The 14,088-nt window shown below is 44.0% G+C and overlaps 1 protein-coding gene across 1 annotated transcript; it reads right to left on the bottom strand.

Annotated features, from left to right (window-relative positions):
- Positions 1–2,404: 2,404 nt before the first annotated feature.
- On the bottom strand, positions 2,405–13,397 carry LOC134029368 (protocadherin Fat 4). The gene is made up of 16 exons (XM_062473463.1): positions 13,301–13,397; positions 12,666–13,010; positions 11,641–12,554; positions 11,515–11,548; positions 11,096–11,273; positions 10,667–10,917; positions 8,891–10,533; positions 6,286–8,794; positions 6,043–6,144; positions 5,564–5,865; positions 5,406–5,491; positions 5,124–5,300; positions 4,910–5,037; positions 4,585–4,811; positions 4,219–4,477; positions 2,405–4,095 (listed from the first exon to the last, which is right to left on the bottom strand). Exons 1-16 carry the CDS (start codon positions 13,395–13,397, stop codon positions 2,678–2,680), a joined length of 8,670 nt encoding a protein of 2,889 aa, XP_062329447.1. The 3' UTR covers positions 2,405–2,677.
- Between the last annotated feature and the right edge of the window lie 691 nt (positions 13,398–14,088).

Genomic DNA, 14,088 nt, shown 5'->3' with positions numbered 1-14,088 from the left:
GCACAGCTAGTTCAGGCAGGGCAATCGGGCAGCACGCGTCATCCGCTCATTACCACACCTGTGTTAGCAGCACAAGCCCATTGGGCCACGTCCGATAAGACGACATTTAAAGGCCGCGCGGATACGCACACACAAACACGCACAAACACGCACACACTCATCCCATTTGTTGTATGATCAGTGCTGCTGCCACCCTCCACCATCCCCTTCTCCCACATGCTGTCTGTATGTTCTATCCACCAGGGGGATTATATCTCTATTGCTCCCTGCCTCATATGTCATGTATGTATGTGTTGCATCGAGGAGGCAGGGAGTGCTTCCCTTAGATCATCCACTCCGCCAAAGTCAAATCTACATGTCCATGTCATGTAACAATAAATGCTCAAATCTTATACGTGATTGTCTTGACTGATCTGTTATAACGTTATTAGAGGTTTCCAAAATCTTTTAGATTAATATAGATATATATATATATACAGTATATATAACAAAATACATTTCAGCGACATTTTGATTTGAGTGCAGCTTGAGGAAGGATTCTCATTTATATTCTCAACCAGTCATATTCCTTACTAACAAGTAACAACTATACACGCATTTATTGAGTGGTGCACAGAATTGTCATTCCGTGCATGAATGAACTTTGCATGCTGAATCTGATCTCCTTTGCAGGTAAGATATAACTTTTCAAGCTTTTTGAAGATTGAAGCATTTCAAACAACTATAAAGGGTTTAAGGATTGTCTGTACTTCAGAGATTTATTCCAAATTACTTAAACATCAGAGACAAAAATCTGAGAGAATTGTAGAGATACAACTGAGTACAAACCTGTGAAAACATTTTACTTTAGATTAAAAAGAAAGCATGATTTTTTAGTCAATGTATCTACGTCTGCTTTCAACCAACAATACAACAAGAAAAGTAACATCTGTAAATCTTTCACTTCTAAGGTCATATTGTATGCTGTGGAGATTGAAGAATTCTTGTTGTATTCTCAACCAGTCATGGTCCTCACCAATGTCACAACTATTACACATTTCAATATATTGGGGTTTCCAGGACTTCTGCCTCAGTATTTTGGCCCGGTGTCAGCACTTCTTTTCTTTGTCTACTTAGCAATCATGACAGGAAACATCTTCATCTTAGTTTTTGTAAAATATGAGAGAAGTCTTCATAAACCAACATATCTGATTTTCTGTCACCTTTCTGTGTCAGACCTAGCATTTGGAACCGTGACACTGCCTAAAATCATATCCAGATATTGGTTGGAAGACGAGATCATTTATTTATATGAATGCTTTGCACAGATGTACTTTGTCCATTTCATAAGAGCTGCTCATTCTTTCCTTCTTATGATTATGGCCCCTGATCGTTTTGTTGCCATATGTAATCCATTACGATACTCAATTGTGATAAACAACATTAGCATTTCTGTTCTGTGTGGGATATTTTGGCTCCTTGCAATGTCATTTATGATACCAATCGTGTTACTCGCCCTCCCTCTGCCCTACTGTGACTCAAACATTATTTCACAATGTTACTGTGATCATACTGCAATAGTCAGACTTTCACGTACATACAGCAGCCTTGTTAGTAATGTTACAAAGACTCTTGCAATGTTTAGTCTTCTGGGACCTCTCACATTCACATTGTTTTCCTATTTTAACATCATTATATCTGTCCTGAGAATGTCTAAAACTGATGGGTCCTACAAAGTGTTCTCTACCTGCACTTCACAGCTCTTTATTATCTGCCTTTACTACCTGTCCAGATTGGTTCTGTATGTGGGAGTTGTAATCAGTCAAAATGTCCGTGTTGTTGTGATTATGCTTTATAGTCTGGTTCCTGCTTGCTTCACGACAAAGGAAATTAAAAAGCTGTTCAAATTTAACGTCTGTACACGAATGTTAACTTAGACTTTTAGCACAGTCGGTCGGCCTTCCATACAAACGTCACGTCACAAACCCACAAGCGCGTTAACTTCTGGGAGATTTAAAAAAAAAAAACTTCTGGGAGATAGCTAGCTCAGCTAACTAAAACTGCAAGACAGCTGCAGAAACACCACAGGCAAAGCCCAGGGGGATAACTTTTTGCTCATTTATCATTGTCGTCAATTTTTGCCATTTCACTTCACAGAGGCATTTTTACTCATCAGCCTCTGATGGTCAAAACATGTATCACAGCGGTCTGTGATACATCAATTTTCAATCGTTAAAATACTAAACATGCCTCACAAATACATGTTCGTTTTATGATTTATTATGATATATTACAGATTACAAGTAAACGATTCATTGGTGAAACCTAGTCACTTATTTATTCAAGAAGAAGGACATTTAAAAAACTGCTTTCAATTATCAAATTTATCATGTCAGAAAGGAACAATTTAGATTGCTATAACAATGATGATTTATTTTATTCAAATTAAAGTCAAAACACGAAGTAAATGCAGTTTAGAAATTACTCTATGAGTACAATGGAATTGTTTGAGAGGATTTAATTATAGTTAGCCCACCCTACGCTGCATGGGTACATGTTATAAGAAAATGTTATAACAAGCATAAAGTTCCTTTGAATTCATATTACAATTGTGAGTGTCATACTAAATCATTGATTTATTTTACACATTTGACTTCAAAGTACGACTACTTATGAAACAGAGATTAAGAGGCATCTATCATATGATTTCTTCCTGGTCACTCTGCATGTTACAATCATGCTTTAGTTCAAAAGGCAAACCTGCAATGTCCTCAAACACGTGAGCATAGGTCTCAAACTGCAGGCTCATGTTCAGTAGGGTTTCCCACTGTTGAACACCCCCACATACAGCCTCTGTCCTGCTAAGAGCATTTGATTGGAAGGTGTCATGAACAGGAAATATGTCAGGCTCTCTGGAGCTGTATGTCCATTCACACACAATACCCTTAGAACTACTGGGAAGAAACTCAGTTTCAGACTCGAACTCTGAGACTGTGAAGGAGCCATGTGTGACGGTATCAGAGAGGCTGTCCGTCACTCTGGCAGACGTTCCTGGAGCATGTATATCCTTCGGTTGACCTGACTTGTTAGGTTTCATTTCCTCCAGAGGAGAGTTCAGCCTCCTGACTTCCTCCACTGACAGTCCCAGAGGGGGTGACATGAACTCTGGGAACCTTTCGAAAAAGTGAAGCTTTTCCACCTCTCCAGACTCACAATCTAGAAGGTTCAGCAGCCCATCCCCGTCCACATCTTGTCTTGTATTTTGGGGGACATAAAGATTCAAATTTAGCTGTGATTTTTGCCACATGTCCAGTGGTTTGTCCCTGCTCTCTTGGCTTGGCAGGGGTCCTGATAGGACTGGTTGACAGAACCCTGTCCATCTTGGCTCTGTCCTGTCACAGTGTGTGTTGTGTGTGTGTCCATGCCAGCTGAGTCTGAGAGACGCCATGTCTGAATGGCTGTAGTTGCTGTCTATCTCGTAGTACTCCAGAACACCAGACTGGAGGCTTTGGAGGCAAGCTTCACTATAGCACCCCACACCCAGCCTCTGACTGTCAGCCCCAATAACATCAGGTGGTCCACTGACATCCTTCACAAGAGTGTTGTCACTGTGAGAGAACGCTTGGTTCTCTGCCCCCTGCTCTCTCCTTAGTGGGCTGTCGCCATGGCAGCTCTCCTGACACCCACTGCTGGCTTTCTGCCGCCTCAGGGTGATGAAGAGGCACAAGAGGAGCAGGAGGCAGGTCACAGGGACAACCACGGCTAGGATCCACAGAGGCTTGCTCTGCTGGAGCTCAGAAAAACAGCCATGACGGCTCTGGAGCAGCGAAGGGCAGACATCACACTCCACAGCGCTGGCATTGTGTAAACAGATGCAGGACATGTTGCTCCTTACAAGCTCCCCGCAGTCTCTACCTGTCTCACACGACACTGAAAGGCAAGGCCTCATGCTAGCGCTATTTGTGTCCGTACAGTGTGAGGGAACACAGCTGGCCTGAGACACACAAGTGGGCTGGGTCAAAGTTGAACTGGGCCAGGCCTCCACCATCTCGCTGGTTCCACCGACAGGTAAAATGTAGCCAGTGACTCGGAAGTATGCCACACATCCAGAAAACCCTGGAGATGAGATAAAACTCATCATATCGAAACAACAATCAACAAAATAACTACACAAAACTAATTAAAGTCCATTAATCTGTTTGCATACCAAAATGCCATGTATAACTTATTTATTCCCACCTGGCTGCAGCTCTCTTGCAGTCCCGGGTGGAACTGCCCCCAGCACCATCTTCTCCACATTGACAGGAGTCAGGTCAAGTGTTCCATTGGTGGTGTTCATAGACAGCTGTTCATCAATGGTGATGATGGTGTTGTGTCCTTCTCTGTACAGGTGAAGGACATGCCAAATCCCATCTGCCACAGGAGGGTTTACAGTGACCTCTGACAGGTGTCCTGACCTGCTGTCTATGGATATGTACTGGAGCTGTCCATCCACTATCTAAAAGTTCCATAACATTATATCCATATTAGATCCAGCTGGAAAAGGCAGTATGGCGTATCATCACAAACATACATTGGAACAAACATACATGGGAAAATGCTTACCCTTAGCACGGTATGTCGTATTCTTCCAAGTACAAACACCAACACTCCATCATTATTAATAGTCTTGATCTTGACTTCAATCTCTGAAAAGACTCGTCGGATTTTTTCCTTCGTACTGTGTGTGTTTAGCAGGTCTCTTAGCTGAACATTTCTCCTGTAACTCTCCCGAATACCATACGCGATGTAGCCATTTCCATTCAGTCGCAAAACATGCTCTTCTGAAACGACTATACAGAAATGCATGTGGTCAATTCCTAGCTAACCAAGTAGCTATTAATGCAAACATGGGTTTAGGATGTGTGTAGCTCACTAGAGCATAAGATACCTGTGGCACAACTGGCTCCAGTGTAGCTGTTTCTACAGTAACAGAGGTAGTGAGACCACATGTCTTGACAAGCACCTCCATTCTTACAGGGACTGCTGTCACAGGGGGAAACGGCATCTCGTGGACAGCTAAAACAACAGGCAAAACAATGTGGAATATGGGTACAGGAGAGAGACATATTTCTACGGTGACATGGGTCATAAATCAAGCTTACCTCTGGAGGATGTTATATGTTGCCAGGGCCTTGGAGGGCACCAGAGGTATTCCGTTCACTTTTACATTTCTGAGGCATCCAACAAAGTCATGAGACTGGATGTGAGTAGGGATCTGCAGTATTGACTCTATAGACCTGACTCCACCCAATGACATGTTACTGGCCCCATCCAGAGTCCTACAAAACAAAAAGGAAGAGGGAGCACAAGGACTGTGGAACATCTAGTACAAAGTCAAAATTTACTTTTACCTTACCAGTACCAGACCAGTCCCTGAACAGTACCTTTGTGAGCTAATGCCTTCATTTTGGGAGAAACAGAATCCATTGGCTTCAATGTCTGAGCAGCTGTCCACTTCCAAAGAGCCTATCTGTAAAACACATATATCAATTTGTGTGTACACACTATAAAATAATATATACTGTGGGCGTGTGGTACTCACATTGCCGATACGCCTGGCAGTGATGCTGTGAAAATGTCCGTCAGCCACCTGCTTCTTGGTCTCCAGCCTCACTAGGCCTGAGCCCAGGTTGTAGGAGAACCGTGCTCTACCCCCGAGTAGCTCCAGAGCCAGGAACTCTACACTGAGAGGGCTGCCAGGGTTGACCAGCAGCAGAGAGTCTTGCTGCACACTGGCCAGCTCCAACAAGATGATGTTGTTGTGAGGATCTAAAGGAGGAAACTCCATGAAGGACAACTCCTCAAACCCCAAACTATGCTCCTGGCAGCGGGTCCCACTTACACCTAAACCAATACAAAGATATATTGTTGATATGTTTTCAGACTGTGCTGTAAAAAATAATTTAATAAGCACTCCACAATAAAAAACAGTAGCAGATAAGTAACCCAGGACATACATGGGAAAATGTGTCCAAACTTTTGACTGGTACTGTAAATAAGATTTGATGTATACTCTCTTACCAAAAGGACAATTACAAGAGTATCCTGTCACAGAGTTTATGCAGGTGCCCTCGCTACAAGGAGAGGAAGCACAGTTGTCGACAGACCTCTCACAAAGTTTTCCTAAAACCAAGAAAAATAAATGGGGGGGGGGGATTAGCAAGTTATGCAACTGATGTTTTATATTTCTGTAAGATTTCTGTAAGTGACATAATAATGAAATAAAGATTTCAAGAAAACAGATTGTAGAAGACCAATGCTAACCTTCATAGCCATCCTTACAGTAACAGTGGAACCCCTCTGGTCTGTTAAAACAGGAGCCTCCATTTTGGCAATTCACTTTCAGGCATTCACCCACATGAGAGGATGTGCCTTCGTTATCACAAGAAGTCCCATCACACTCATACATGTCTGATTCACACAGAGGTCCAGTGAAGCCAGCTAAACAGGAACAGTTAAATATCTCCATCTGGGGTGAGACGAAGGCCAGAGCAGAGCTCTCCAGCAGGGCCACATCCTGGCTGATGTGAATGTCCTTGTTGCATGTGCCCCCATTTTGACAGGGGTTAAACAGACAAGGGTCGCTGGTGATGCGTAATATTGTGACATTACTCTGGGATTCTAACAGTTTCCTGTGAAGAGCAGAGATACCACTAGCAACCTCAGCACTCAGATACTGGCCATTGTAGCTTTTCACAGCTGCCAACAGGAGGATTTCATTTCCAACAAGTTTCATGCCAAACACATGAGTTTTAGAGGCCTGCAGGTTAAAAAGACTGTCCAAGGCTTTCACAAACTTCAAATACTTGTGAGACAAGAACTCTTCAACTGAGCTTGAGGATACATAGAATAATATACTGCTAATCATAGAGGCGTTCGTGAATCCTTTATAGTTGACATAAACACTGTTGTTGACTGGAGGGTGAAGCTCGTCACTGGCCTCAATGGTGATGTTGTATGTAGCTTCTCCTTTGTATGGAGAAGACCACAGCTCGCATGTGCTGAAGGGAATCGAGAACATGTTGAGGTGACCATTTCTGATGCTGCAGTTGTACACACTAGTCTCATCCTGGTCCTCTGGTTGGACGTGACCAATCAGGCCCCCCGAGAAGGAGCTTCCGTAATACTTCACCTCGATATATACATTCCTGGGCACAGACGGGTTGTCGTTTTCATCCAGAATTTTGACTTGAAGCGTTGTAGTGGAGGATAGTGGAGGAGTCCCTGAATCTCTGACCGCTACAACAACATAAAACTCAGGCGTGAGCTCTCGATCCACGGGCCTAGTTGTGAAGAGAACTCCATCAGACGTGAGTGAGAAGCTATTGTCTAAGCTAGGCTGTGCCAGCCAGTATGTAAAAGGTCCTTGGTTGGGTGCTAGGTCAGCATCAGAAGTGTTCAGAGTTGCTACTATTGTACCATGAGGCTGGTTCTCTCTAACACTGGCCTCTGTGAATGCTACCCTAGGTGCGTTATCATTGATGTCACCGATATCCAGAACTACATTAGCAGTCCCAGTGGCGGGAGGAGAGCCATAGTCTATGGCTGCAATGGTCAGGTTATACACAGGCCACAGTTCTCTATCCAGAGGTGAGTGGACAGTGATTACCCCACTGAAGGGATCGACAGAGAAAGAGGAGTTTGCGTTTCCACTTATAATGCTGTAGGAGAAAGTATTCCACTCCAGGATGGCATCCTGGTCCAGGGCGCTCACTGTCATAATGGAGGTGCCCACTATGGTGTCCTCACTAACCTCTGCTGTGGAGACTGTGAAGGTAAATTCTGGAGGGTCATTTGTATCTATAATGTTAATCTGAATAAAGGCCTCATCTATGTCCACACCAGTTATGACACCATAGTTCTTTGCCAGAATTCTTAGACCTGCATGGTTGAAGCCTAACTTTCTCAGATCTTGAGTGGTGTATATTTCTCCAGTTTGTTCATCAGCATCAAAGCCAGTCTTTTTACTTTGACCAAAAAGCAAGTAAAATACTTTTCCATCAAAGCCTTGGTCGGAATCTGTGGCTGTGACCCTTCCTACTGTGGTTCCGACAGGCACACTGTCTGACACTGTGAAGTTCAACTCATTTCTCAGGAATACAGGTATGAACTCATTGATCCCCGAGACCAGGATGGTAACATGTGCAAGGCTGAATAAATGGCGCCCTCCTGTGTTAGAAGCTTTGACTGTTAGATCAAATGACTGCTCCATTTCAAAATCAAACATGTCTAGGGTAGTGATTGTTCCCTTCTTGGGGTTGACAGCAAACTTATCAGTGTTGCCGGCAACGAGTGAATAGGTTATGTATGCGTTTGTTCCTGAATCTGCATCTCTAGCCTCCATCTGGAAAACCAGGGTTCCTACAGCTGAGTTCTCTGGAACAGAAGCCAGGTATTCTGAGGCAGTGAAGACAGGAGGGTTGTCGTTGACATCAGTGATGTTCACTGTAATGCTTATTGTTCCATTTTCAGGTCTCCATCCCCCATCCCTGGCACTGATATGAAGATAATACATTGTCTTCTTTTCATAGTCGACCCCCTGTACCAAAGTGATCAGCCCAGAATGTTGCCCTATTGAGAAAGGTACATCTTTAGGCCCAGAGATGATAGAATATGTGACAATACCGTTAACTCCATCATCTTTATCAATGGCATGGACTTTCCCAATGACTGAACCCACTGGTAAGTTCTCTGGGACAGAAAAGGTGTCATGTGACTCCAGAAACTGTGGGGCAAATAGATTCTTGCCAGTGATTTCAAAATGAATTTCAGTCTGTGAGGACAGAAGAGGGAACCCTTGGTCATTTGCCGTAACTATGAGAGTTAAACATGTGTTGAGACTTTGCTTCAAGCTTTGATTTAATGTCACCATCCCGCTGTCAGACTGAACCACAAAGAACTCCGAAGCGTTTCCTCCAGCTGAGCTGAACTTGACAGACATGTTACTGGGATACATATCCAGATCCATTGTTGACAGCTGGACCAGCTCTGTGCCTACGACCACATCAAAGGGTATGACGAGCAAAGGTGTAAGAGGCAGGAACACGGGGGGGAAGTGATTATAGGGAACAAAGGTCACCACCACAGTGGTGTTGCTATGGGGAGGAACGCCGCCACAGTCATCTGCTAACACAGTAAAGATGAAAATGTTTGCGGAGTGCTGTAAAGACATTGGTTGTTTGGTATAAATCCCTCCTGTGGTTGCATTCACCCAGAACTCCTCACTAGCTGGTTCAATGAAGTACAATATGTAACTATTGGGTGCTGTGTCTTCGTCTGTGGCGACGACTTGCACGACAAACACGTCCCAGTCTTTGGTCTCAGCGAGAGTAACAGAGTAAAGACTTTGAGAAAACACAGGTCTGTTGTCATTGATGTCTGTTATGTCGATGGAAACGTCTGTACTGATACTCCAAGCTGAATCGTTTGCATTGACCTGTAGAACATAGTGATCCTGCGTCTCTCGGTCTAAATACTGCTCAACCTTTATACAGCCACTGGTTACATCAATTTGAAAAGGGATGTCATCACTTTGGTTGATTATTGAGTAGGTAATCACTGCATTGGGACCAACGTCCTCATCCGTTGAGATTATCTGCATGGCGGTGTACCCAATTGGGGCATCTTCAGATATCGTAGTAAAGAAAATCTGAGAAAATCGTGGCGCGTGGTCATTTGTGTCCAAAACAACAATTAGCACAAAGGCGATATCTTTATAAAGAATGTTATCTTGATCTACAGATTCAATTGTCAGATTATATTCAGGAACTGACTCTCTGTCTAAACTCACTGTTGTGCTTAGTATGCCATTTTCTGAATCTATAGTGAAAGCTCCATCAGTGTTCCCATCAATGATGCTGTACAGCACTGACCCGTAACTTCCAGAGTCAACGTCAATGGCCAGGACATCGCAGAGCCATGTTGGTGGAGCGTTTTCAAACACCTCACACCTGTACTCTCTCTGGGTGAACTCAGGGACATTGTCGTTACAGTCACTGATGTTTATGTGTATCTCTGCGTATGAGGAGAACGGTGGCGAGCCTGAATCTCTGCCTTCTACCAGGAGCACGTAATCCTTGGTGGTCTCGTAATCCAACGGGTTCTTCAGTGTTAGCTCGCCATTTGAGGGGTGGAGCTGAAACGCATTGTCAAGGTTTCCAGAGATGAGGTAGAGGGATACTGGGCCCCTTCTGGAACTTTCTGCTGACGCCACAGTAATAACTGTCCCCGCAGGCTCATCCTCAGAGAGAAAAAGTCGATCAGCATCCACGTTCACCACAGGGAAGTCAGACGTGTTCCGTAACCTGATGGTTATAGTTGTGGTATCAAACTTGGGATGTTCTCCCCCGTCTTCCACATGGACATTGACTGTGATGTCTTCAGTTGCTGTTAAGCTGTTTGACGTGAACACAGCACCACTGAGTGGATGGATGGTGAACTGATCAGCATTTATGCCATACAACGAAAACTGCAGCTGGGCATTTATCCCTGAGTCTCCGTCTACTGCTTGCACTGCACAGACAACAGAGCCTGCATGATAACGAAAGTCAAAAGGCATCATAAATAAACAAATAACTGTTCAAATCACGTCCCAATAATTCACAAAAATATATTTGACTCTGGTTTCTCTTTGAATATCCCTCACCTGGAGCGGAGTCTGCAGGCATGTTTGCCACATATGGGCTGTAGAGGAACTGAGGCCAGTGGTCATTCACATCTCCGATGAGCACAGTGACCAGCGTTGAGCTGGACAGAGGATGCGTGGGGTGTGTGTCCCTGGCAATCACGGTCAGTCTGTAAAAGGCCACGGCTTCCCTGTCCAGCACACCAGTGGTGAACAGCTCTCCAGAACTCTCATCAATGGAGAAGAATCTGTTCTCTTCATCTACAGAATACCTGAAGTACATTCAACAAATCCATGCTGATTTTCACACTATTACAAGAAGCTACCTTGAACAACCCATCATATATAATGTATAAGCATTTCCTGTTAATATGCAGAAAAGATGTATTGAACACACAATGTGTGGCTCACTACAGAGGCTGGCTGCGTCGCTTAGATCTGAATACATACCTTATTAGTCCATAGACTCCATCATCCCAGTCCGAGGCTGTGATCATGGCAAACACAGTACCCAGAGGGGCATCCTCGGGCACTATAGTGGTGAATACGTCTGAAAACACAGGCTTGTTGTCGTTCATATCATCCACAATGACATGCACAGTGGCTGTCCCTGTTAAAGGTGGCAAGCCTGTTGAGGAAACAAAACAACATCATGGACCGTGCCTATATTAGTTTTGAACTGAAGCTAATTCATTTTATTTTACAGTGTTCCTCCAAATTATGATTACCTGAATCAACAGCAATTATTTCAGTGGTGTACATAGATTTCAGTTCCCTATCCAGGCTGTGTATTATGTGAAACATGCCATTGGGAGAAAGTGAGAAAAAACTCTCTTCGTTTCCTCTCTGAATAAAATATGTTAGCTGACTGTTTTCCTCCAGGTCCTCGTCCACAGCTTGTATCTAACCGAAGGGAAAATATGACATACGGAAACAAAGTAAGAATGTGAAGAAACTGCTTATGGTTAGTCTAAAAGAAGAGAATTGAGATTTGCCTGATGAATGAGCTGGGAGGGATCCCCTCCATTCTCCAGCACATGAAGAGTCAGTGTTGCTGGAGCGAAGAGAGGGGTGAAGTCATTTACATCCAGTAGAGTGACATTCACTACAGCCCTGGCTGACCTGGGAGGCACACCCTGGTCCATGGCTATTACGAATAGCATGTAAGAGGATTCTGATTCCCTGTCTAGTCTGTCCATCACAGACACAACACCTCGAAAGGAGTCCACCACAAACGGTCCACCCTGGTTCAGCTGATAGCGGACCTCTCCATTTGACCCCTGGTCTGGGTCCTGAGCCTTGACCTGCAGCAGGTTGGTTCCCCAGGAAGCATCCTCCCCTACCGTCAGGAAATAGGAGCTCTGGGTAAACGCTGGGTCATGGTCATTAGTATCCTCAACATGCACGGTGAGGTTCAAGAAGGTGGTCAACTGGGGTGATCCTTTATCTGTAGCTGCCAACGTGATGGCCAGGGTATCAACCTGTTCTCGGTCTAAAGACTCCTGTAGGTACAGACTTCCACTGGTGCTGCTGATGCTGAACACACCACCAGCAGAGTCCACTAAAGTGTAAAAAACATCCCCATTGGATCCTATGTCCGAATCCACAGCTTGAATGACCATTACAACTGTATGAGGTGGAGTATCTTCAGGGATATTGACACTCTTGCCTGACACAAAGTGTGGAGCGTTGTCATTCACATCATCTACCTGAACATGAACAAGTGCTGTGCTGGTGTGACATGTAGTTGGAGGCTGGGCACGGTCTCTGGCTTGGATTGTTAGATTATAGGTTGATCTCCTCTCTCTATCTAACTCTGAATTCAGACATAAGACACCATCAGGGTTCACAAGGAATGTGCCCTGTTTGTCTCCGGTAGTAACCTCCACATCTGTCTCTCCATTTATACCTGAGCAAAAAAATAAAGTCAATATGTCAACACATATTCCTCAAAAAGTCTGTTTTCAGCATTAACTTGATGAATGTTCATATGTATTGCCCTACATCATTCCACACTCACCATCATCTTTATCAGACACATTGAGGGCAAGGAAGCAAGTTCCCACAGTTGTGTCCTCAGGCAATGAGACAGAATAGATGGCCTCTCTGAAGACAGGAGGGTTGTCATTAACATCCACCACATTGAAGTACACCCTGACACTGGAGACATCCAGGTCCCCTGACTGCACAGTGACTGTGAGGACATAGTGTCTCTGTGCTTCATAGTCAAGGGCACGGGACAGTAAGAACTCCCCAGAGTGTGGGCTGACGAGAAAGAGGCCTTCCCCGTCGTCCTCTAGCACAGAGTAGAGGAAGGGAGTGAATCTCTCATGGTGTACTGCCTTTACGTTTCCCACCACAGTTCCTAAAAACACAGAAGAATCCTGAGGTTTTACACTACTAGCATATGAGACACAACCAATTGCAGTTATATCTGGCCATGAAACACTTTGTCTTAATTCCTTCCATCCCTAGATTTCAGATTGAGTCTTTAGGTATAGATTGAGAATGGGCCTTAAGATGACAACACTGTCCTACCTGGATCTGTGTCTTCATTCACTTCAAATGAATAGACAGATCTTGTAAAAGCCAGCTGTGAAAGACGTCTGCTTGGAGAGCGCACACTGAGTTTGCGGTGTGTATACACTCCCCCACCTGCTATAGCATACCAGGGCCGAGACAGAGCATTCGGCTGCATGGTACCATTACTGGACCACTTCTGGCGAGTATCTTGCAGGCTTGTGTCAGGCATATTTACAGATGGGTGTCCATGAGAGAATAAGCTGTTAAAGACCTATTGCAATATTAAATAGGGAAAATCTGCGTTATTAGAATATAATCATGAGAAGTTTATGCACATCTGGACACTACAATACTTAGGTTAGGATTGATAAAGTTACACTAAAACCAGCAGTTTTAGTTTCAGCAGTAAAACTCAACCAGCAGTTAAAAAAAAAAAAAAAAAGTTTTTTGTTCCCATCCAGTTACATTACACTGTGAATAGAAGTCAAACCCCATGGTTAAGGTATTTTCCAAATAAAAGGATCACTTTCGATACAGAAACTGACTTCTAGTCCTACCACTTCTCAAATTACGTCAGTGTGTACGATTAGATCCTTATTTAGGAAAACGTGAAACGAGTAACTAATTGCAAAGAGGACGCTGTCGTGTAGCCTGTGAAACTCACCAGCGTGGAAAGTAAGAGGCTGTACTTATTAAACAATCCAGCATAGTCCATGTTAAATCTCCATACGTGCGGTGGCACGGCACTGTCAAGTTCAAGTTTAAGATTCCAAACGTTTCACATATAATCCTGAATATGACTTAATTAGCTACGGTTTAATCTTTTCGCAAAAACGAATAAAACACAAGAACATGGTGTGTGGAGACAGCAAAACTATTTGTGCTTCATCGCAATGCAGTAGGCTAACTCCCGAATGCCG

The sequence above is a fragment of the Osmerus eperlanus genome, chromosome 11 (assembly GCF_963692335.1).
Source record: "Osmerus eperlanus chromosome 11, fOsmEpe2.1, whole genome shotgun sequence".
NCBI classification, from domain to species: Eukaryota; Metazoa; Chordata; class Actinopteri; order Osmeriformes; family Osmeridae; genus Osmerus; species Osmerus eperlanus.
The sequence above is the reverse complement of the archived record's forward strand: the minus strand, read 5'-3'. Positions and strand labels throughout refer to the sequence as shown.